Source organism: Trematomus bernacchii, unplaced genomic scaffold, assembly GCF_902827165.1.
Source record: "Trematomus bernacchii unplaced genomic scaffold, fTreBer1.1, whole genome shotgun sequence".
In the NCBI taxonomy this organism is placed as follows: domain Eukaryota; kingdom Metazoa; phylum Chordata; class Actinopteri; order Perciformes; family Nototheniidae; genus Trematomus; species Trematomus bernacchii.
The window spans coordinates 17,006,783-17,028,201 of NW_022987714.1; the positions used below are offsets into that span (position 1 = coordinate 17,006,783).

General features: G+C 38.5%; 1 protein-coding gene across 1 annotated transcript; it reads right to left on the minus strand.

Moving 5' to 3' along the window:
* Positions 1 to 7,240: 7,240 nt before the first annotated feature.
* Positions 7,241 to 20,738, minus strand: LOC117491625 (probable E3 ubiquitin-protein ligase HERC3; the record flags this gene model as incomplete). The annotated part of the gene is given in 23 exon segments (XM_034141697.1): positions 7,241 to 7,448; positions 8,574 to 8,682; positions 8,802 to 8,985; positions 9,633 to 9,703; positions 9,803 to 9,869; positions 9,983 to 10,149; positions 10,266 to 10,415; positions 10,527 to 10,691; positions 10,915 to 11,010; positions 11,105 to 11,221; positions 11,323 to 11,471; positions 11,613 to 11,811; positions 11,999 to 12,104; positions 13,594 to 13,653; positions 13,782 to 13,897; positions 13,983 to 14,053; positions 14,142 to 14,266; positions 14,393 to 14,523; positions 16,123 to 16,214; positions 16,301 to 16,522; positions 17,116 to 17,186; positions 17,290 to 17,401; positions 20,429 to 20,738. Coding segments are annotated over 23 exon segments (3,011 nt in total), but the record flags the coding sequence as incomplete, so codon positions are not given.
* Between the last annotated feature and the right edge of the window lie 681 nt (positions 20,739 to 21,419).

Consider the following 21,419-nt stretch of genomic DNA (forward strand, 5'->3'; position numbering starts at 1 on the left):
CTGAAACAGAGGGGATTATGGGATGCTGCAATGATCTGTTTGGTATTTCAGCCAAACACTTCAGAGACATGTTTTGTATATATCTGAGACCTATAATATATTGTTGAAAAATAGTATAATAGGGACCTTTAATATCTGCACAGCTTTCCACTTTACATACCAATACTGCACATATTTTATTTTGCGAGTATTTTGTAATATTATACTGTACTTTTTTTTGTATATCTATATTTCATGTAAATATTTCTCTATAGTACTACTATTGGTCCCTTTCTTACAATGTTTCTGCTTTGACTGTGTGTATGAATGCACCATATACACAAAGCAAATTCCTCATATGTGTAAACCTACTTGGCAATAAACCTGTTTATTTTTCAGAGTATTTTGTCATATTACACTGTACGTAGTATACAATATTTCATCTCAATATTTCTCTATATTTGAATGTTATGTTTATTTTTTGGTTCCTTTCCTACAATTATATTCTTTAACTGTGTTTATGTGTGCACCTTATGTTAGTCATGTTTAGTTGGTTACTGTAAGAAATTAAAATCAATGTTTATATGTCGTAATTTAGATTAAATATACTGTAAATTTAAAACTTTTTATTCTGAAAATACTTCATTTCCGGTTAGCATTCGCTTGTGGCTAACGTTATTGCTGAATGTTAAATGAATGTACAGTTTTATTTTGAAAAGCTCTATTTAAGGATAACCCCGTCATTTACATGACGTCACTTCTGGCTTCACTTTAACAATGATTACAGCCGTTAAAATGAGGGCTGTCAAGTTAACGCGTTAATAACGCATTAACGCAAAAAAATTAACGCCACTAATTATTTTAACGCGATTAACGCATGTGTTTTTTGTCCTCGGTCGCCGACAACTGCGCCGAGCACTTGACTTTATGCAGGTAGCCAGACAGTGGGACATTGTACGAAAAGTCAGCACACTCAGCACGGATAGTGCGCGCAACATGATTGCAGCGTCCAGGCAGCTCTCGTTCGAGCATATATGCCTTGAGCTGCACATAGCTCTCCAACGATCCATCAGTGTCCACATTCCACACACACACACACACACACACACCCACCACACACACACCACACACACACACACACACACCACACCACACACACACACACACACACACACACACACACACCCACACACACACACACACACACACACACACACACACACACACACACACACACACACACACACACCACACACACACAGTATTGTATTCATGTATGAGAGAGGTTCCAGGTTGAATCGAATATTTGTAATGTTCAGAGGTTGTTGTGTTTAATATTCATGAGAATATTTGTCATTGTTCAAATGATAATAAACAAACATATAAAGCATATTTGTCCACTCATATGTTGATAAGAGTATTACAAACTTGAAAAATATCCCTCTAAGGTACATTTAGAACAGATAAAAAATGTGCGATTAATTTGCGATTAATTGCGATTAATCGCGATTAACTATGGACAATCATGCGATTGATCACGATTACATATTTTAATCGACTGACAGCCCTAGTTAAAATGCATTAAATAAAAGTAATGAATGAGAATACGAGAAGAAAAGTCGTGTGGCGTTATACAATAAAACACAACGTCTAAATCCTCTTATTACGCGATATCAGACACAGAAGAACGAGTGGAGGGAGACCCCCCCATCGTCGAAGCAGCCAATGAGAGGAGGAGCCAGGAATTGGAAATACTCTGTTATAAGTAAAAGTCCTGCATTTAAAAAGTCACTCAAGTAAAAGTACAAAAGTATAGCATCAAAATATACTTAAAGTACCAACAAATTAAAGTAGTCATTGTGCAGATTGGCCCATTTCAGAATAATATATATGATATGTTTTATAATGATTGATCATTAAAGTGTTATCAAAGCTGGTAAAGGTGCAGCTAGTTTTAATGACTTTGTATACTGCAGGGTAGCTTGTGAATTTACTCCAGGTGTAAGTTAACTAAAGTCTGATTTAAGACTTGATTATATTTCATCATTCATCGAAATCCGCAAAGAGAAGACACTAAGATATTAAATAAATGTAGTGGAGTTAAAGTACACAATTTACCTCGGAATTGTAGTGAGGTAGAAGTACAAAGTAGCATACAATTGAAATACTCAGGTAAAGTACAAGTATCTTAAAATGTTACTTAAGTACAGTACTTGAGTAAATGTACTTAGAAACTTCCCACCTGGAGGCACAGCAGGTGGTTTTATATCCATGTCAATATTCCTGTAAATAATAAACTTATTTTTGTCAGAACTTTTTAAAAAGGGAATATAACTCACTCTGTTCTCCTTTGACTCTTCTCCCATCTTCGCTCTCCTCGGTGTGGATAACGGAAGCCTCTCCACCCCCCTGGATGAAGGCGAGTACAGTGCGACCCGCTGACAGATCCGTGATGTGGACTCTGTTCAGGAAGGGGACTCCGTCAGCTGTTGAGATGTTAGAACCATCTCCCAGCTGGCAGCCGTGCTCTCCCCATGAAAACATGTTGCTTATGCGTCTCAGGATCAACCACAGCTGCTATTTATGACTCTGCAAATCAAAAACGAAACTTAATAAGTGACGTATGGAAACACTGGAAAACAAAACTTATAATATCAACACACTGCGAAGAAAGGAAAACAAAACGCCCACTGAGTCAGAGGGAGGAGGAGCTTCACCACTTCTGAGGTAAACGAAACCCGAAAAAAATTATGATGATTGGAAATGGGCAGTGGCGTTTTTATATGTACAAAAGTGGGGGGGCACAAAAAACTTAGATGGCTATATAAGCTTCTGCAGTGACGTGCAGTGAGGTTCATGGCTGGTGAGGCACTGGCACTGACTCTTCAGGTTTACAAATATTATATTTTGACCTAAACCAAAATATAATATTATTTTCAAAAGCTTTTTTGTCTGATGCTTCGATTAAATTTTAAACAGACAGTTCAACAAAGGATACCCAAAAAATGTAATTTTATCATTTAAATATTGAATTGTTCTCTCTTAGTAAGATCCCATTTTCAATAAAATGGCGGTCTTACTTGACTTGAAGATGAAGTCCATTTTCCTATCCTTCTGGACAAACATTTCTCTTACTTTTTTGTATTGTAAAAGAGAAAGAAAAAAGATATAAACGTAATGAGTACGTTATTATTTTTTGTAAAAGTCCTCCTTATCTTCTTGTAGTTTCAAAAGTTTATCATAAATCTATGGATTAGATTTATGATAGAAAAAATTATAAAAGTAGGGTAGACATGTGGATGTTATCCGGCTAATCAAAACGTGCATTTATCTAACAGGTACGTTTCCCACAGATCTTATTTCGAGCTATTTTCTAAAATCCTCTGGAGAAATCTCATTGCTTTTTTGTGCTTACTTCCTGGTTTTAGGACGCGCCACTGCAGCTCTCTCTCCTCTTCAAGCACCACACTTTTCGCGGCACACGTACTTACAGCCAATCAGCTCTGAATGATTTGAGATGACGTATGGTGGGGATGGTAGCTCCGTGCCCCTCTGGTCATTATTTTTTTGCCACACACATTACATTACAAAATACTCTGAGCATGCGCAGTGTAGTTTTTACAGTCACCGTTCACTTCACAGCGAGAGGAAGGGGCATAATCAGGTTTTGTCCCACATGGCTCTAAACAGCTCAATAGGCACACACTGTGACTGTAGACACACTAATTAGAAGAACACAGACTAAAACAGCAATGTACAGACGAATCAGATGATTAAACATGATCTTAAAATATATTTTATATATTTTTTATTTATTTTTTTGCATTTTTGTAATCATTATTTGTAATACTTTCTGCTGACACTAGGTGGGGCTGTGCCCCACCTGCCCCTAATGACCAGTCGCCACTGGAAATGGGGGACCCTGATGTAAACAAGACGAAAGTCTTTCTCTGGTCTGCATCCCCTTAACAATTGTATGTTTTGAGCTGTACTGTACTGTACTGTTAGAAATTAAAATCAATGTTAAACAGCATAATTCAGTCTAAAATATATCGTCAGTTTAAAGCTGTTTTATTGTGGAAAAACCCGGAAGTTCTCAGGAAATCAATGCCAAGCTTTTATTCTGAAAATCCTTTATCCGGTTAGCATGTGACTAATGTTACGTTTTCTGAATGTAAAGTGAAAATGACTTGGAGTGTTACACACCAAATCGTACGGACTTTAACACTACATCGATAGACGTTAAGGTATTATTACTGCTGAATATTAAATGAAGGAACAGTTGATCATGGAGTGTTTACACATTACGTGAGGAGCTATGACGTGCCATAAGAGGTGTTTTTAGGACTTCTAAACTAACGATTACAGCTGTTTATAAGGTATTAAATAGAAAGTCATGACAGAGATATGGAGGAGAAAATGCTTAAGGAAGTAGGCAGAGAAAACCAAATGTCGAAATCATCTGGTCTCTTGCGATATCGAACCCACAGATGAGAAGGGAGGTCCCACTATCTGCACAGCGGGGGACAACGAGACGTGCATAAAAACAGAGGACAGAGGACAATTCAGGACTCCTTCTTCGCTGCAGCCACCAGAGACAACACCGGCTTTGTCTTTTCCCTTACCCTCTGCTTGTTGTATCATCGTGCCATTTAATTAAACTCACCAATTTGAACCTTTTCGGAGACTCCATTAGTCTCTTCATTCTAAGCTCCTCTCCTGGACGCGAGAACATTGAATACTTCTAATAGTACCCAATATACAAGCTGTTAATAAACTTTTCAATCAATCAATCAATCAAAGTGAAACTGGAGTTCATGAAGTCTGTTACTGTGTAGCCTACAACAGGTAGATAAGGGAGGTTCAATGACTAAAGGGAGAAAATAGATTAAAAAACGTACAACTCTGTTAGTAGGATGAAAAGCACAGCAGATACAACTCATTCTCTTAAAAACAGCTCCTTATGCCCATTACCTTTTTCTTCTACGAGGCATTGAGATCATTTAATCAAAACAAGATATCAAAATCATTTATGCAATGTTGTCTTTACAGAGATATAAAAATATTCAGAGGTGGGAGAAGTACTCAGATCGTGTACTTAGGTAAAAGTAGAAGTACCAGAGTGTAGGAGTACTGTGTTAAGTACAAGTCCTGCATTCAAAATCTTACTCAAGTAAAAGTACACAAGTCTTGGCATCAAAATATACTTAAAGTACCAAAAGTAAAAATACTCTTTATGCAGATTGGTCCATTTCAGAATAATATATATGATATGTTTTATAATGATTGATCATTAAAGTGTTCTCAAAGCTGGTAAAGGTGCAGCTAGTTTGAATGACTTTGGATACTGCAGGGTAACTTGTGAATTTACTCCAGGTGGAACTAAAGTCTGATTTAACACTTGATTATATTTCACATCATTCATCCACATCTGCAAAGTAACTAAATTAGGTATTAAATACATGTAGTGGAGTAGAAGTACAAGGTAGCATAACATTGAAATACTCAAGTAAAGGACAAGTATTGTACTTAAGTACAGTCCTTGAGTAAATGTACTTAGTTACTTCTCACCGCTGCAATTAAGTAAGGAAAAGAGCAACACATAAATAAACTTGTTTCCTTAAAATAAGTTGGTGAAAAGATAACTCGGAGCAATGCACCAACATTTACAAATATCTTTATACCTTCGAGATACAGTCCCATAAAGTAATTGTTCCACCTGGAAAGAACCAAACACCTTGAGAGGAGGAGGGGGGTCCTATAACTAGACAGTGGGATAATGAGAAAAAAACAGATATTTAGTTATTACATTGTGTTTGACAATTATTTTTTAGTTTATACGTTGTATATGGAAGAAACTAATTCCCAATACTTGTTCAAAAATACATTGGGGCTTGGTAATTAGCAATTAACAATTGTCGAATAGGCCTAACTGCTTTACCGCTACACTATACAGGATGAGGGTAGGTAGAGTTTTCACAAGCCCAATCATCAAAGATTAAAGGTCATTTTTTACATTCATATTATTAAATATATGCATAAAAATATGACCTAACATATTATGTATGAGGTGATTATTTCACAGTAAATTATATAAGAGGAGATTCTGCAGTAAATAAACCAGTTCCACAGTGCAGTGTTATATCTTAAGATGTGTGTATGTTTTAGCAGTTATTCAACAGCCGAGGAGCACAGAAGGAAGTCATTTTTATTGCATCAACATACAGTATAATGTTAATTAACAAATTATTCCTATAGTTAAGGTTTTGAAAAACTTAACTCAACAATAAAAGTCTCCGGAACACAAAGGAGTATTATGTTTAAACATATTGTATGTAACATTTGTTACATTGTTAACTTACCAAATAATTTTAAAAAAGTCACACTACCCTAACACGGGCCGTCTCCACAGCAGCGTAAAAAATCTTGAAAGCTTCTTGCCCATTCACTTTGAATGGGGTGACGTCACTTTCCCTCACTTTTCGCCGAAATGCATTGTGGGCAGGCGAGCGGAGATTCTCAGGATTTTCAAGATTCAAAGTTGAACAATGTTCACTTTTGAAGCTGAGGTGGAAGCGGCAGCCAATCAAATCCCGTGTACGCAAATCTGGCAGTTCAAGCTCTAGCCAATCAAACGGCGTGTATGCTGGGAGAGACATACCGCAGGTCATTTTCCTCTATATTCCAAAAAATGGAGGAGAAATTAGCGGTAGCGAATCAATCACCCGGTGCTTTATGACCAGACCTACCGGGATATAAACCAGAGGAGCCAGGCATGGAGGGAGGTGCAGAGACAGTGGTATGTTTTCGCCTGTTTGGGGAGTTTATATCCAGTTTACTTCGGACTTTTTGGCTTCGTATGTCGCGGGCGGGAGATTCATGTGATTGGTTGATCGCAAAAAAATCCCCAAGCCTCAGATACGCCCACCTCCAAGATTTTTTTAACGCTGCTGTGGAGACGGTCCGTTATAGAAGATCATGTAATACTTAAATATGTACATAGGGCGTTTTTCTGAAATATGCATATATACATTCAACATTTTTTTGGAGTATAACAGCGTTTTTGCTATTAGGGAAGGATTTCTGATATTAACCCACCACACAATACATCCTATTTATGAAGAATTTCCCAGCCATACAGTTTGTTAATAAACAGGTATAGTAGCAATACTACAAAGGCTGCTTCTTGGTTTACAAAGTGCTCTATGACAATGTTAAGTCTTCTGTTCAGACCAGACACCTTCCGAGTTCAGTCCCAGCAAAGATGATTTTGTTGCTGCTCAGAGCCTCGGTCAGCCTGGTCTGCATGATCTCTTTGGTTGAGTACAAGGGCAGCTCCAGGTCCGAGAAACACGTATCTGCTTTGGGGTAGAACTGGTCAGGGGGGCCTTGGACTTGTTGATCTCTGATTTTCATCTTGAACTTCTCCAGGTCAAGAACAGGCACCCTTTCAAATCCGGTCACAAACCCTGGAGGAGGGAGAAGTGGTAATCAGTGAGTTTTTTACTTTCTATTTGTTTCTGTGAAATCCTTGTTGTTAAGACCAGCACTGCTCTTCCTATAAATCAGACCTGAATGATTTTAGTTTAATTGTGACTTGCTGTGAACTTCCAACTACATGTAGAACGTTTATTTAAGTGAGGAGATTATGGACACACCGGCCAATAAAACACCTGGTAAAAATGGGAGAGCAGAATGTTTTTTTGAAAGCAAATCATCAAAGTATACCCCTCAAACTATCAATTCAGTTTGAGAGTTTTTTTCTAGTTGAAAACTTTTCTCAATAAAATACCTTTGTTGCCCTTTAGACCAACAGTTGCTTATTGTTTTGGACTGTATGTATTCCCGCTCAATAGAGTGGTGCAGTGTTGACGTGTTTTCGGAGGCTTGACAAAAAACAATGGGATTTTCCCATTGGATTACGATAAATTACAGAAAATGTGCTTTGTTGCAAACCCACGTTTATGATACTTAACATGTTCTGTTAGGCAGGATAATCTCCACATATTAACACCACTTGAAGATTTATGAAGCGTAAATGTAACAGCAGAAATAATGATATATAATAAACATATTGCTAAACAACATCAAATTGACATGGCTGTGCATCAACACTGCTAAGCTAAAAGCGGATTTGTGTTGGCGTAATGACACTTAAAATGTATTTATTCCCTTGTTAGCAACCGCCATTTATATGACACATAGAAGCTTAGAACAGTTGCCAGAAGTAAAAAGCTAATTAGGCTATACAACGTACATGATGGTCACATGCTGCACAAAATATGACACAGAAGCTGACGTATTTTTGACTTTGACAAGACAAGGGAACCAGAATTGATAATATGCCTGTAAGATGTGGAAGAAGTCTTTCCGGGTTTTAGGACACATTCCTGCACCACTTTAGTGGCTCATTAGAAGATTTTAAAGCAACTATAAGACATTTTATTGACTCCAAGAAACCACCAGTTACATAACTTACCAGATATTAAGTGTACATAGTAAATGTAAAACTTTCATGAACCATCTACATTAATGCTTCATGAAAATTATAATTTGTCATGTTTTGATGTGTTAAAATCAGGTGCTATACTTACAAAGGAAAGCTTTCTTCTGATCCTCCGTAAGATCATCAAAAACCTCCCAAAACATCTGTATGGTGGGGTGTAGAGGGGTCGTGTTGTACTTCCTCTCATAAACTGTGACCTAAATACAGTGAAACAGACAAATACTTCTTATATATTTAGCATTTAAATCAAGCATAGAAGGATGGGGCAGGTTTAAGAGAAAACTAGAACATGAGTAGCTCTTGTTTTGGACTGTACCTGTTTCAGCCTGGCCCAGTCATTGAAGTCTTTGCCCACCAGCACCTCCTGCAGCTCCTGTGGTCGGAACAGCTTCACCAAATCCTGGTCACACACCTGGAAGAAGCCCCGCTTGAACTCCTGAAACACACCTTCCACTGATGTGTTGAAGACATGGCTCACGTAGGCTTCCACATACTCCTTCCTGTTCAGCAGATTAAAGTTACAAGTCAACAAGATCAGGTTCAGATCCTGTCAAACTATGCTCTGACAGGAGGATATTGCAATCTCTGCATCATTTTCTTCAGCCTGATTAAGATAAGACTGAGCCGGGGCTGATTATAGTGTTACACATACCAAGACTGATGTAAATGAATCAATCAATGTATTCAATATCTTTTTACAGGTTAGCGGCAGAAAGAAATGATTAGATTTGAAAGGTATTTCCTAGCAGGTAAAAGCAATGAATTATGAGAAATTCTGTCTACAAAGTTATATTGTATCTTTAAGCTTATTGTTTTAGTCATTTCTCTTCTTTTATAGTTCTCTACAATATAAGCCTTATGCACCATAAGGCGTTCACACTGGATGCGAAGCAACCTTTGCAGGGCTACATGTAAGGTCAATGTGAAGACGCAGATAAATGTGAATTCGCCCTGGGTGGCGCAAATCAAGCGAATGACGTGGCTATAGCGGTAGCTTAGCCTATAGCCTGATCGATTCGAAAACATACATTTTAAACGTTTTTAGTCCCAACCCAAGATGTTAATTTACATACTATTTAAGATTGTAATCTGATGACAAATAACAAAACACACAAGGAAGTCAAAGAAATGCTTTCATTGCTCTTACCTATTTAGACCTGTCAAAGGCTTCTCAGGATTTTGAGGATCAAGGTCAACGTTTGTTCCATCCCAGTAGATCTGGTGATCAACAGAAAAAAGTGAAATCACTGCTTTGGGAAATAAATATCTGTTGTCAGATGGATATCAGAAAGAGGATGAAGACTGTGAAACACATACTGAGAAATCCAAGTCGAGGATTCCTTTTTCATCATCTGTGTAGTCTTCCAGAATGTTCTTCAGACCCCTTGAAACCCGATAAAAGGAATTATATTTAAGATGCTTTACAATGTACTGTATTATGACCAAAAATCTGCACGTCAAACCCAACATGTGTGTGATTTAAATGAATGTCCTTACTTTCCAACAAAGGGGCTGAATTCCATCATATCCCCCAGGGAAGGCTTCACACCCAGCAGCTTCTTGAATAGAGCCAGCGGGAATGGTAAGTGAATGATACACTGGTTGTACAAGGCCAATCCACACAGAACCCCAAAGTGTAGGTACCTCTGGTCCTCTGGCGCTGCCTGGTGTTGTTAGGAGAGACAATTTTTAACAGAAAAGTGGAGAAATACCAGGATGACAATTATTGTTGTGGTATGATCATTGGATCCTTTTTATCATTGCATACGTATCGTCTTACTTTGGATGGGAACCATGCCAGTGTCTTGGAGTCATTGTACATGAACATCCCGGTTTCAGCTGAAACCATCTCGTGAAACACTTCGTAAAAAAAGTCTTTCACGTAGCCATAAAAATCGTCCCAGCCGGGCAAGTTTCCATCATAATAAACCTACAAGATGAAAGGCAAAAAAATGATACAGCAGCTCATACAAGAGTCAATAAACAATGATGCAAGATTTTTTGTGTGACTTTACGCAGAATAAAACTACATGTTTATTACCATAAGTGGAATCTTGTAGTCACTCTGATTTATAGAAGCCAAATTTTCAAAGGTGTCTTTCAAAACTGATCCTCGCTTCACGTCGACTTCAAAAACCACGTCTCGAGGCATAGGGAATCCGAATTCCCAAAATAATTCCCAGAAGACGGGTTGCTGTGCTTCATTCTGGTATACAGGACAATTACAGATTTAATTTCTTATTGCTTATTTTAAAATGTTTCTGTTGTGTAACTGACAGCTTACTTCACTGTGTTTGTCACATGGAAAACATATACTCATCAGGCAGAGCTGATACACAATGAAAAAGGTTTACGTGGACATTTCTTGACCTGACTTTATTGTGTGTGAAGGCGTATTCTCATGAGGTACAGAACAAGGCTTGAGTTACCTTGGTGTTTTCAGCATTCTGGTCAAAAACATATTTCTTCGACTCCAGGTCCATCACAGACGGAAAGCTACAAAGGATAAGTGGCTCAGTATTCTTCTGAAAGGGAAAAAACATTAGGATATTGTGTTTAGAAGTGTGTGTACTTGAGTGAGTGTGTATTAGAGTGAGTGCACTTTTATTTTATTTTTACCTTGCTTTGTGACCGTGAACGCCAAAGCTGCAGATCCTGAAGAAGAAATTCTTTGTTCATCAACAAACAGAATTTGCTTTCTGGCATCTGTTGAGGTTCTGCAGTCCTGCGGTTTGCCTGAAAAACAAAATGTTTTAGGTGAAAAGTAAAAAATGAGTAGGATTACTGGTTCATGCTCAATGGCATTCGTAAAAAGTCAGCCAATAACGGATACTCACGTTGTACATATACTGGAGGACAAGTAGCAGGTTTCTGTCTTCTGAGTTTCGATGAAGAGGGTCGTCCGACAGGATCACTGAGAGGGCCTGCTTCCATACCTCAACATGTTTACTCATGGTGGAGGATGGCAGTGAGGACCACCAGTCCCCTGAGGAAGACAACATGGAGATATGCAGTCATTAACATCAGTGAGCACGAAACACCTGAGCAGATGTCAAGGACCTTAAAACATTCAACGATGTTTAATGTGTTATCAAATACTGATGCTGATGTGTAAAGGTGAGGTTACCTATGACCTGGAGGCTGCCAGCAGACAAGTTCAGTACAGCAGCAGCGATCGCCTTAGCAAGCTTTATGCTCTTTAGTGGAGGTTTGTGGTTCTGGATCACATGCAGGAGCTCATTGAGAATCAGGAAGATCCTCAAACCCTCCACTCCCACGGGCTGCTTATCAAGGGAGGGGAGCAAGTTCAAGAGAGCACCCTCAACCTGTTAGTTTGAGAAGCACAGCAAGGGATAAGTACGTATCAGGACTCTTTGGTAATTCTTAACACTTTAGACAAGTTTAAGAGTAATTATAGAGTTAATCTTTTTTACTTTACATTTTTACTAGTTACAAATAGTGAACATACTGAAGGTAGATAACTTTGAAAGATAAAACCGTTCATGCACTTACCCCGCCAAACACATTATCCTTCTTTACCAGTTTCTGGAAAGCAAGTTGTGCAAGTGGCAGGTTCAGGCCACAGTACTTTGGTGAAGTCTGGAAATGTTCATCTCTGCTAAAAACACAAAGAAAAAAAGACCATGACCATTCCATTACTCTGTGAGACTTTACTTAGGCACTTTGGTGCTTTCAGATACATGCTAACATCAGCATGCTAACATGCTCACAAAGACAATGCTAACATAGCCTACTGTGCTTATTTGGGCACAAATAAACAAAGTTATTCATGGTTTTTACTAACCGGTATCAGTATATAGTTATTTCCGCATTAAAGTAACCTCCTGGCTGGTTCCTGGAGTTTCCGTTAGCCTACCTCTATGTGCAACCATGTTGTGCTGCAATCCTGCTAATGTACAATTTAGGGCTGCACAATATAACTTGCAATATGAAAAAAAAAACAATGGGTGGTATAAAACTCAGAGTGTAGCTGGTCCAATGACGGCTTGCCAAACGTAAAGTCAAAACAGCTCTAAAACTGGCTGTCTTTTGGATGTAAGTTTAGGGAGCGTTTGATTTGATTGATTCAATCTGTAGCTACGTTTTCTATGAGCGCAGCATCCATTTGAAATGCATATTTTGTAAACAGAAATTGTTGAAGATGTGGACGCTCCGGACCGGACCGCCCCAGCCAAATGTAACCCCTGTACAGAAGTATAAGATAATGATGATTTGAGGACAAATCAGTGTCTGGCTCAAAGCCGCGCTGGCACATGGACAAAGAACTTTAAAGGTCTCCTAACTATTTGTAGGCATATATTATAGGTCGCAGATATATAAAAAACATCTCTATGAAGTGTTTTGCTTAAAATACCAAACAAAGAATTCTACCAGATACCAGAAATTGGTCCGTGCGCAAAGCATTGTGGGGATTTTAAGGACGCGAAGTCTACCCATGTGCAGCCTCGAAATTTCCCCCAAACCAAGGACGCGGCCTCGGTGGAATTCCAAGTATGCTGGACATTGGAACGGTCACTTGATGACGTAGCATCCTTGAAATATTGGCTTGGAAGCCAATATCCTCGCGATTGAGAAACGGCCACTCTCTCCAGTACAGGTTAGCTCTGAGTGTTAGCGATGCTTGCTAATGTAAATAAAGACCATATTACCTCCAAAACACATCGTTCATTGTTTCTGATAGCGACGTTTCTGATAGGGCCGTGGGCGTAAAGCCAGCCCACATTTCCGATATTACGTCATATCGGCAGCAAATCTGGATCAGCTCCGTTGTAGCCCCGTTTTTAGAGATTTGGGTACGGAGGAAAAGAGAGAGGGTTTTATTTTCTGACACTTTGTGAGTCTCCTTACACACCGGGGACACATATTTATGTATAAAAGACATCAAAAAGTGTATTTTGCATGATGGGGGACCTATAAAAGCGGAATCTTTTCAGGCTAACTGGTTCTACTAAGTTGTCAGGGGATCAAAATATGAATTTGTATAAAGTAGTGGATTAACTGACAGATCGCAATTCAACAAGTACAGCTTAAAAGTAAATGTTCTGATAAAAAGATAAAGGATTATAATGTTTATATGCTGTGTTTACCTTTTCTCAAGGAAGCATGCATTCAGACAGGAAGCAGAGGAAAACATCCTGTGAATTTCCCTGTGAAGATTTGAAATCTTAGTTCATTGCACTATTAACTGCTACAGATCCAAATCAATCATTTCTGCTATGTAGTCCATAGAACTTCTGGCTACTCAACAAAGTAATAATATAATTAATATACTTACTGTTTCATCTCTTTCCAAGACTTTGAATCACACTCAGCGGTCCATTTGTCGATCATGTGATCAAGACAGTGTGTTACAGTGTTGACTCTGACAGTGTTTGCCTCCTCCTGAACATCCTGCAAAATAAAACAGTTGAATGAATGTTAACATGATTAAACCCATGACCATTATGGTCTGTACTGTATGTTTTTGTGCTGGTACCTCATTAGACGTGTAAACTGCAAATGAACAGTTTCCCCCTGCGAAGATGTTTTTAATGACATCATTGGTGTCTGGAATAAAAACAGAATAAAGGTGAAATCACTGTGAAGTCATTCATTGCGTTTGCAATATTTAATCTATTTTTCACTGTGTAGATACCCTGTGGCAGTTGAACAGGTAGCGGCACAGATGGATGACTCTCCTCTCCGTGTCCCAGCTGCCCCTGCTCTCCACACCCAAAGGAGTAGACCCTCTTGGAGTCCGTCAAAACCAATGTGTGATGTCTGAATAAATGGCAAATCATTTTAATAATATCGGAGACATAAACACACTTTCACCGGCCTCTTGCAATAGTTGAATGAAAATTATTTTGTCATGATTACTTTATAAAAAGTGAGATATACTTGTACCTTCCACAGGCGATCTTGGTGACCTTTGCCCCCCAGAGTTCTGCAACAAGCCGAGGTCGTAGTTCATTTCTGAATGAGTTGTGTCCGAGCTGTCCATGTTCACCAGAGCCAAACGTAAACACTGCACCGTCCTGAGGAGGCCACCAGACAACCATCAGTCTCACATGTACAAATCTATGACAGGGGTTGTGTTAGACTTTCTTGGGACGGGGTCTTAGAAGTTCCTATATTGCATAAAAGGTCCTTAAGTCACACTATTGCCTCTTCTAAGCACATTTTTATAGCTTTACATACAGTTTTGGTTCAGACTCGCTGCTCTGACCAGCACTGTTTCAGCCGAAGCAGGTAGTATGTTTTCCGTTTAAAAAAGAAATGTATATTAAGATATATATATAGATATAAAAATAAGCAACTGTTAGCTAAATCTCGCCATATTTACCCCGAACAGCCAAAAAATTATTTGTTAAAGCATGTTTAACTTTTGGAGGTTTAAAATTAGCAGATTTCTACGAGTAGAGAAAAATTACTTTAAAATAATATTGGACTATTTATTGTGTTTGTTTGTTGTGTTTATTGCGTGCTTTTAACCATATAATTTTACTTTAAAAAATGGATCCTCTGGTTCTCCGAGCCATTGAAAACCTATTGCATTTGTACAAGGGTGTGATTTGATGATTACATTTGAATATTGTCATGTACACTATGTCTGCTGTCCAGAAGAAAGAAAGGACTCTCTTTTAAATAAAGAAATGTGTGAAGTTAGTCCTTACAACATCTAGTAACCAGTGGTGGTCGGACCATAGGGGCGCTAGGGGCGCCGCCCCACCTCTTCCCACATTCTAGATTGTCATTCAAAAATATTTCTTCTTTAATTTTTTTTTTTTAATGAACAAGGTACATATTATATAGTTGGTGTCAGTTAAATGTATAATCTACGATAAAATATAGATACAAATTGTTTTACGATGTCTAAAGTTACTGATAAGTCACGTGTTTCCTGCTTGGGGCGCAGACATCTTTGCCCATAGAGTGGTGCAGTGACGAGTCCTAAAACCCGGAAGTGAGTCAGCATTTTACCACTACCGGTTCCCTTGTCTCAGAGCCAATGGAATTTCTCCATAGGATTTTGGAAAATAGCTGGAAATAAGGTCTGTGGTTGACAAAAATGTAAGAGACGGATCACGTTTTGTTCTACGACATTAAATACATCAGCAGTGACCCCACTGGTGATTTTTGAAAAGTTTACGTGTCTGAAAAACGATGGTTGTTAACAAGTGGCTGAATAGGACTACAGAAGCGAGGACGTTGTACGTCATTACGCCGAACACGTAAACACTCCCGCTAAGTTTGTTTGCCCTGTTCTGCTTGAAACTGTTAAAACAAACGCTTCAACTTGTACAATTTTGAATCGATCTTAAGTTGGCGTGACGTTGAAGTCTTGAAAATGTCTAGCCAAAGCTGTCCAATGAGGGCTACAGGATAGGGATCTGTAAGCATAATAAGGAGGTTGACAAAAACAGGCACTAAAATAATAGACTGTATCAAGTGCTGTGTGCCTTTGAGCTAGCCCTGCGCTGTAATATGACATATGTTTTGAGTTTGTGTATAAGTTTGCTTACATTTTGGTAGAACCCCCCCTGGAGAAAAATGCACCAGCCGCCACTGCTAATAACACTTAGTAAGTAAGTAAGTTACCTAAGAGCAGGTCGGGCCAAAATCAGGAATCTAACCTTTGTCAAAGTGGCCGTGTGGTCCTTTCCACAGGAAATGTGGGTAGTTTTCTTCAAGTTCAGACAATGAACAGGAGTGGGTGTATGTCTGTCTGTAAAAAAACAATAACAAGTTCTAATGCAACGTAAATAGTATAAATAGGTTTTAAATGCTAGTGCTTTGTCAATAGTACTTGACCTGTAGTGTCTCCCAGGCCGAGCTGCCCACAGTGGTTGCTGCCCCAGCTGAACACCACTCCAGAGACAGAGAGGGCGAAGCTCTGCCCCCCCCCTGCAGCGACCTGCACCAGGGGGACCGCTGAAAGAGAGTTCAGGTTTTGGGGGGATTTGGCACTGGGCTGCCTCTCCCCCAGACCCAGCTGGCCCCTGGAGCCTTGGCCCCATGTATACACCTGACCATCTGTGGAGAAAACACTGTGAGTCGTGTAGAACTTCCCTAATGCACCTTTTGTTGGCAAACTACTTTGTAATCAATGATTTTTTGAGAGACAGGTTTTGTTATTATAGTTATTATTATTACCGTCCAATACTAGGTTTTTTGGAGCCGATGTCCATACCTTAGGATCATAAATCCTAAATCCTAAGTTGTTCCATTTTTAAATAACATAAAGTGAAAAATAAACAAAATACAAATTATTTATATCAACCTAAAAAAAGTATGAATTTGCATTAAAAGTATAAAATAACATTTAAAGGTTTCATATTATTCTTATTTTCAGGTTCATAATAGTATTTAGTGTCTCTACTTTGACATGTCTCCATGCTTTAATGTTCAAAAAGCACTTTATTTTTCTCATACTGCCTGTGCTGCAGCACCTCTTTTCACCCTCTGTCTGAAACCAGAGCCCAGTCTGCTCTGATTGGTTAGCTAGCTGGTTCTGTTGTTATTGGTCAACCACTAAGAGATGTTCCGGCCCTCAGCCTATCACGTACAATGTGACCACCAAATGTGTGGAAAATGGCTCCCCGCCTGCACCATGGCCTTTACAGTACCTTTGGTCAGGGCGACTGAATGATGGCTCCCACAGGCGACCTGAGAAACTGCACACAAAATCTTCATAGGCCTGAGAGAACAAGAATCCAAGTGAAGACACATTTTCACAATTTAATACATTTACTTGCAAATTCAGGACACTGATTGACAGCATAACCTCAGTTGCTCCTCACCTTGGAACGAGCTTTCTGTCCAGACAGAGAACTTGTCCTCTCTTGGACAGCAGTGTTACCGTATCATCTCCACAACTCACAGCTTTTATCTTGTCTTTAAACTTCACAAACTCTGAGAGAACACAGAAACACAGCAGGTGTAAGGGATGCAGCTGGTTGTTTACAACTCTAGAAAAAGATGCTAAATCATCCATTTGTTCATTGAACACCTCAGACAGACTCAAGACAAATATGGATGGTTACAAACGTGAATGAAAGCTGTGATTGTAAATCAGGGTTATTCCTCTATATCATTTTTGGGAGCCCTTGATAGGTTTAAACATAAGTACTGTGTTGTTTGAAAATGAATATGAATTTATTTTCTTGGGAATATCTGAATGTCTGAAAACCAGCATATTATTTGCTATTTTAACCAAATAGCAAATACATCTAAATGATAATGTTTTTATATAGAATTCTGTAGGAATGTTGTCATTAATTTATAGATGACATGCTGTGATGAAATGTAAATAAGTCCATCTACGTATTTTGACTTTAAAATTTGACTAGAATTTACAGTGAATTTACTAGTTACACTACAAATTAATATTATGGTATAAAAAACACAAGAGTTTATAAAATATGATATTGTGTTACAAATTAAACTAGCCAACAGTTTGTCCAAGAACAGCTTAGTTGATTAATCATATATCCAATTATGAGAGGATTTATCGGTGTCTCTGAACATTTAAGTCATTTGTAATTCATATTAAATAATTAGATTTCTTTTGTGCATTTAAAAAAAAATTCATTTTAGATTTGTACTACATTTTGCTGGTTGTACCAACATACGTTAACTTAAGTAACATTTTCTTAGCCGGACTTTTACTTGTCAGAGTATTTTTACAGTGTGGTATTACAGTAGTACTTTTACGGAAGTAAAGGATTTGAATACTTCTTCCACCACGTATTAAAAGGGTTATTTTACTCAAATACAAAAATATAAATAGTAAAACTAGAGAAAATGACAGTGCTGTAAAGTAACTACATTTACTCAAGTACTGAGTATTTCAATGTTATGCTACTTTGTTCTTCTTCTCCTCTACAGTTCAGAGGTAAATGGTGTACTTTTACTCCATTACATGTATTTAATACCTTTAGTTACTTTACAGATGTGGATGAATGATGTGAAATATAATCAAGTGTTAAATCAGACTTTAGTTCCACCTGGAGTAAATTCACAAGCTACCCTGCAGTATACAAAGTCATTCAAACTAGCTGCACCTTACCAGCTTTGAGAACACTTTAATGATCAGTAATTAGAAAACATTTTGCATAACAAGTATTTTTACTCTTGGTGCTTTTAAGTATGTTTAGCCTGAAGCCCCTCTGACTGTCCTCCCCCCAGGAAAACATGTTGTCACACACCTGCCGAGTCCCAGCTGACTGATCCCTCACAAAGCAGACTTCAGATCAGCTGTGAGCTGAGTTGGACCAAGCCAAGAAAACACATGAGTCACACTGAGGCTTTGGTGTGTGAGCTTTCAAGAGAAAGGAAAGTGAAACCAAGACTGGTTGTTGAAATCCGTAGGCTACTTTATTGTGATTATTGCGATATTTAAACTGTGTTTATAATTCTAAGAGAGCGTTTTTATGACTGTCCTGAGTTGTTACTGGGAGTTGTACAGTCATTACGGTAAAGGAGCAGATCGGGTTTGTGTTTCAGTGGAAGGGAAAGTGACGGATAAAGTTGGATTACTGAACAGTCCTAGAAAATACAGGGCCAAAGTGTCAGGGGCCCACAAAACAACCCAAAATAAACATAACATTACCAAAAAATATATAAAATGACCCCAAGAGACACAATATGAAAACAGAGAGAAACAAAATGACTATAGATGGCTGCAGATGAAAATAAAAATAGAAATAAGGATTATTAACTGAAACAAAACAAATTCAAAGAGACACAAAAAATAAAAAAAGATGACGACAAGGAGACATACTACAAAAAATATACACATAATGACTAGACAAACAAGGACTACAAGAAGCCACAAACCACTTCAAAGAGACACATTACATGGCTATCAAAAGAGGATAAAACTAAGATAAAGAATGATCTAATTATTTCCACATTGACATATACCTCTACAAAAACACACACAATGCCCACAAAGAGACACGAGGCAGCAACAAAAAGAAGATAAACTATAAAGTCTATTTGTATTCTCCTATCACAGGGGGTGGGGCCTTTTGCATGTCTGTACCCAGGGGCCAATTTGGTCATATTCCACCCATGGAGACCTGTACTTTACCCTTTTCTTAATTGTCTTATCTGCGTATGAGCAATGAGGCATTAATGAATGAATCCACATCAGTCTGGGAGACAGTATCACAGCATCAGGACCGAGACCAGCAGACTCAGGGTCAGTTTATCCCACAGGACATCAGACTGCTGACCTCACCTACTTTTTTCATAGCTTACATGTGTTTACATACTTTCTTCATCATATTTTCAGCATTCTATGCTATGACTATTTTTTTTCAAATACAGAGATTCCACCTTCATCAGAGGGGGGAAGTAACTAAGTACATACTCAAGTACTGTACTTAAGTACAATATTGAGATACTTACCATTTATTCTACTTTTTACTTCTACTCCACTGTGATTCAGAGGTAAATCGTGTACTTCTACTCCACTACATTTATTTAATACCTTTAGTTATACTTTACAGGTTTGGATGAATTATGTGAAATCTAATCAAGTGTTAAATCAGACTTTAGTTCCACCTGGAGTAATTTCACAAGCTACCCTGCAGTATACAAAGCCATTCAAACTAGCTGCACCTTTACCAGCTTTGAGAACACTTTAATGATCAGTCATTATAAAACATATCATATATATTATTCTGAAATGGACCAATCTGCATAATGAGTATTTTTATTATATACTTTTGTGCTTTTACTTGAGTAACATTTTGAATGCAGGACTTTTACTTGAAACAGAGTATTCCTACACTCTGGTACTTCTACTTTTACTTGATTACAAGATCTGAGTACTTCTCCGCCAATACAGCTTTTACACGAGCTGAGCTGGTAAAAGTAAAACATGGTGTACATGAATCATAGAGTCAGAAGAGAATCTGGACTAACACTCACCCTGTTTCCCTCTCACTCTGCTCCCAGCTGGGCTCTCTCTGGTGGGGATGATGAACGCGTTGCCATTACTTTTGAGGAAAGCGAGCACAGTGTGCCCCGCAGACAGAGCCGTGATGTGATACCCGAGCTGGAGATGATGGAGCCCCTCTGCTGTAGGGGGGGCCGTGTCTGAGCCATCTTTTAGCCTGAAGCCCCTCTGACTGTCCTCCCCCCAGGAAAACATGTTGTCACGAGTCTATGGTTGTCACACACCTGCCCGAGTCCCAGCTGACTGATCCCTCACAAAGCAGACTTCAGATCAGCTGTGAGCCTCGGAAAACGAAAGCTAAAGCTAGAGAGAGTCACACTGTTGCGTGTGTTAGCTTTCAAGATAAATGAAAGTGAAACTAAGAGTGGTTGTTTAAATCCATAGGCTATTATGTTATGAACTATTGCAACATTTAAACTGTGGTTAGATTGTAAAAGAGTTGTTACTGAGAGTTTTACAGTCATTACGGTAAAGGTGCAGATCGGGTTTGTGTTTCAGTGGATTGGAAAGTGATGGATATGGGTGGATTACAGTCCTATGGAGTACAGGGACCCACAGTATCAGGGGCCCCAAAGCAACCTTTATTGTCCACAAAACGACTACAAAAGATATAAAATGACAAAAGACAAAGACAAAAAGAATTGGAGATTGACACAAAACAACTTCATAGACACAAACAACTCCAAAGAGACACAGAGTGACCACAGGGTCAGACAAAATGAGCTAAAAAAAGAGACTTCAATTAAATCAACAATAAGCATGTAAAGAGACACAACATGACACAAACAGATGTTATGGCCTGGTTCAACAGCTGTGAAAAGATGGGAAACCAGACGAGGTTACTTGACTTGTTGTGAAGACAGAAAGACACGTGTCATGATTTAAATAAATGTCCTGACTTAATAAACAATTAGAAAAAATAGGAACAGACCTCAAATCGTTGGGGATAAGCATTACATTTGG